This window comes from Nematolebias whitei, chromosome 10 (genome assembly GCF_014905685.2).
Source record: "Nematolebias whitei isolate Nwh7 chromosome 10, NemWhi1, whole genome shotgun sequence".
NCBI classification, from domain to species: Eukaryota; Metazoa; Chordata; class Actinopteri; order Cyprinodontiformes; family Rivulidae; genus Nematolebias; species Nematolebias whitei.
Genome location: NC_056507.1, coordinates 43207799 through 43211868, shown reverse-complemented (window position 1 = coordinate 43211868; position 4070 = coordinate 43207799). Strand labels below are relative to the sequence as shown.

The 4070-nt window shown below is 42.7% G+C and overlaps 1 protein-coding gene across 1 annotated transcript; it reads right to left on the bottom strand.

Moving 5' to 3' along the window:
- Positions 1–290: 290 nt before the first annotated feature.
- On the bottom strand, positions 291–1312 carry LOC119416514 (zinc finger and SCAN domain-containing protein 20-like). The gene is given in 3 exon segments (XM_037683746.1): positions 291–697; positions 893–1132; positions 1135–1312. Coding segments are annotated over 3 exon segments (825 nt in total).
- Positions 1313–4070: the final 2758 nt, after the last annotated feature.

Sequence of the window (4070 nt, the reverse complement as noted above, 5' to 3'; positions counted from 1 at the left end):
TGGAAGAAGGACCAGCTTTAGTCCGGTTCAAAAAACGGGTCAGTTTGATGATAAAAGACTGCAGAGAAGCCGGAGGGAGCTGCTGTCCATCAGCTCGCCGGAAGTGAACAGGATTACTCACATTACTCACATTGGTAGCTTCTGGGCCTAGCCTTAGAAGTGTCTATGCCCCGTGATGCCCTTTGATAGTAGCTCCTGTGCCTGGTCGCTGTTTTTTCTCGTTCAACGATGTAGCGTTCCCCTCGCTAGCCGTCAACAGCAGCGGTCTCCTCGTCGCCGAAACTCCCAGGTCAGAGGCGCAGCAGCTGGCTGCCCCACGATGTAGCGTTCACGGGCCGCTGCTTCGCTAGCCGTCGACAGCCATGGTCTCCTTGTCGCCCACACACCCAAGACTCGGTGAAACAGCAGCAGATGGGCTGTCCCGCTGTCCCGAAATGTCTTTCTTTAGCTTGCTGTTTCATTTTTAAGAAGTTCGCAAAAGATGCAGACTCCTGCTTCATTCTTTTGCATTCATCCTCATCGCTTTTTCTCTCATCATCCAGGTAGCTCTCTAACAATTTCTCCAACCTGTCAGCCTTTGTCTTTTTCTTTCTTTTCTGAGCCCCAGGTACAGCCAGCCTTGGTTGGCCACTTTCTTCATCCACCTGGGAGCTTGTGGTGGCTGCCTCTTCAATTTCACAGTCAGTGTCACGTTTATCTGCATGATAAAAATGTTACATACACGTTACCACAGTTATACACTGGAATTATACATATTTGCTTATATATTTATAATAAATTGTGGCAAATAAACACAAACTGGCAAGGTGTAACTGCTCATTTTAAAATGAAACACGTCAATATTGAAATAGTTCTGCTCAAGCATTATTAAATAGTATAGTCACCCACTTACCACTTTTTTCTGAGTCCTGAGCCATCTCTGTGGTTTCGGAGTCACTCTGTGCCAGGGTGGATGGCGGCGGAGTCTCTGATCGGTAGGACTCCAGCACATGTTGTGGGCTGCTCGTGGGTCGAGTGCCAAGAACAACATCTAGTTCATCATACCAAGGATACTTGTCCTTCAAGTCTCCTGAACTGCCACTTTTCCTGAGCATGTCACGTACTTTTATGTATTGTTGGCAAAGTTTTTGACCTTGTTGCGGCACTGTTCAGCTGTGCGCTAGAATCCCAACTTCTCCAATTTCAAACAGATTAGCCTGTAAACCTCATTGTTCTTGTGAGTGTTCACAAGTAACTGCAAAATACTTTCGTCTGACCAGACTTGTATGAGAGCCTTTACCTCCTCGTCACTCCACGTCTGACCACGAGCCATTTCCTCTCGCTAATGTTAACGCACGTTTGTTTTGGTGGTATTTACCCAGAATGCCCTGCGTTGTAGTACACTTCCTGTTGTTATTGTAGTTCCACTTACTGCTGGCGGAGCAGTGCCCGGTCTGTTTGCATTCACACTGCACTCGAACCGCGCTGGAGTTCACTTCTACCGGACCGAGACCTAGGTTTTAGCCCGGGCCAGAGTTCGCCTTTTTGTTCCGTGACAGAGTTCGATGGTGCGTTCACACCTCCCTAAACGAACCGGACTTTCTAGGAAAACGAGCTAGAGTTCAATTAAAGCGGACTTAACAGGGCTGATGTGAATGTACCCTTAGTCTTTTCCAGTCTTGCTGGAACTTTCAGTCGGAGATGAGACTGAACTAAGTAGCGGCTGGATTTGACCATGTGCCAAGGGTCTCTCCAGTCCAGAGTAGTCACAGCCTGCCTCGGCTGTGACTCAACCCAAGCATTAAAAGCTCAACTCCTAAGGAAGCTTATTCGGTTGAACCGAGTACTTCGTCACGATTTCTGATGACCCCCAGCTACTCTAACCAGAGATGCTGAAAAGGGAGCGTACCAATGGACTTCTGTTCCAGAGTGGATACATCCTATGCTAAGGTAACAAAGTCGCTGCACGTCCTGAAGTGTACCGGAGGGCTGAGCTGGATGTCGGAGGAAGGGTGCAATGTTCTGGTTCAACACATAACTTTCATCCATCTAAAACTTCCTCCTTAAATATATTCCTTCTCTTAAACTTCTCTATTCGCCAGTAAATCAAGCTAGATGCCTTTGGAGATGAATCAGTCTCAATCAGTAATGTTCTGTTGTCTTGTTTAGTAAAGCGTGCCAAGTTTATTAATCAAAAACAGATCAGCAAATCAATGTGTACATGTTTTGATGTTAAATTTTGATTCTGTTAAATAAATGACAGTATTTATTCTGATGGGTCAAAGATAAAATGGCGTCTCATGTCACTGATTAAACAATCTGCTCACAAGTTATCTTGGTCACATAACAGAAATTTAACTTGAAAAAGAAAATAATCCGTTGTAATTAAACAAATAATATTCTTTGTGCTTGAACTAGATTTAAGAATAATTAATTAGTAGTGTGTCCACAGCAAAGCTGTCCTGACATACTACATAATTGAGAGACCCTTGGCACATGGTCAAATCCATCCGTTACTTAGTTGAGTCTCATCTCCGACTGAAAGTTCCAACAAGACTGGAAAAGACTGTGAAGACTCCAATAGACGATGAAGACTAAGACTCGTGAAGACTTCAAAGAAGACTGACTTAAGACTGAATAGTTCCAAGAAGTGTTGCCTTTTAAAGGGGTATCCACTTCCTGTTATGTGGTACTTCCTGATTGGTGGAAACAACCAGCAGGGGTGTGGTTTTAATGATGTCAGAGGGTCACTAGAAGTCAGGAAACAACAGGAATGTTTTAAGAACGTTTAGTACAGACGGAGAAATGTTTTGAAGAGGTGAGACAAAGCAGGTGCCAGCAGCTCTTATTTACTGTCTGAGAGTTTTAAAAACAAGACAATTCGTCCTCATAACTTGTCTCTGACTTTCGACCGACATCAGGTCCACTACCCTCATTCAGACAGAAGACTAAATGCACACTTACTTCATAAATAGGCATTTAACTGTATGATCAAGGTCTAATGAAGTTTAAAAATCATAAATACTGTTTCACAGTTGATTTAAATAAGTGGTTCACTTCAACATTTAGAAGTGGTTTGAACTAAACACACTTTGGATTATCAAGATATCTTAAAATAGTACTAATAAAGTAAAAAGAAGAGTGTTTTATCAATTGATTCATTCAGGATACAATTAAATAGTCTCTTGATGAGATATATTTGTATTTCTGGAATCAAATCAATGAAAAAGCAGTTCCTGTCCCCTGAAGGAATTCAGAGACAGATTGATGTCGGAGGCCTAGTTCACTACAACATGACTGTCAACAAGGAAAAGGGCCAGTATAGGAGGACAGGGGTTGCCAAAGAGACCATCTTAGCACCAACATAACTGGTTTGTTCCACTTTGGAGTAAGCTGTTGGGGGATGAATCAGTTTTGTGTTGTGTGTTTCCTTGACTGATAAAGCCTTCCGGATTGAAGGCGAAACGTTTCAGCAAAAAAAAAAAAAACGAAACTGTCCAGATGACCTGACTGAAAGATGTTGGATTGTATACCTGGATAATTGAGCATAGACTTGTTTGTTTTAAACCAGTTTGACACGACTGTAAACAAGGAAGAGGGCTGGCAACGGATGATACGGCATGCCAAAGAGACCATCTTAGCACCAACATATCTGGTATGTTCCACTTTGGAGTAAGCTGTTGGTGAAGAATCAGTTTTGTGTTGTAAATTTCCTTGACTGATGATGAATTCTGGACCGAATGTGAAACTTTCAGCAGAAAATAAAAATAAACTGTCTAGATGACCTGACTGAAAAATATTGGATTGTATAACTGTATTATTGAACATGGACTTTTGTTGTTTTCAACCAGTTTGACACGACTGTCAACAAGGAAAACGGCCGGCAATGGAAGAGGGGGCGTGCCAAAGAGACCATCTTAGCACCAACTTAACTGGTTTGTTCCACTTTGGAGTAAACTGTTGGGGGAAGAATCAGTTTTGTGTTGTGTGTTTCTTTGACGGATGAAGCCTTCCAGATCGAACGTGAAAAGTTTCAGCATACACAAAAAAAGAAACTGTCCAGATGACCTGACTGAAAGATGTTGGATTTT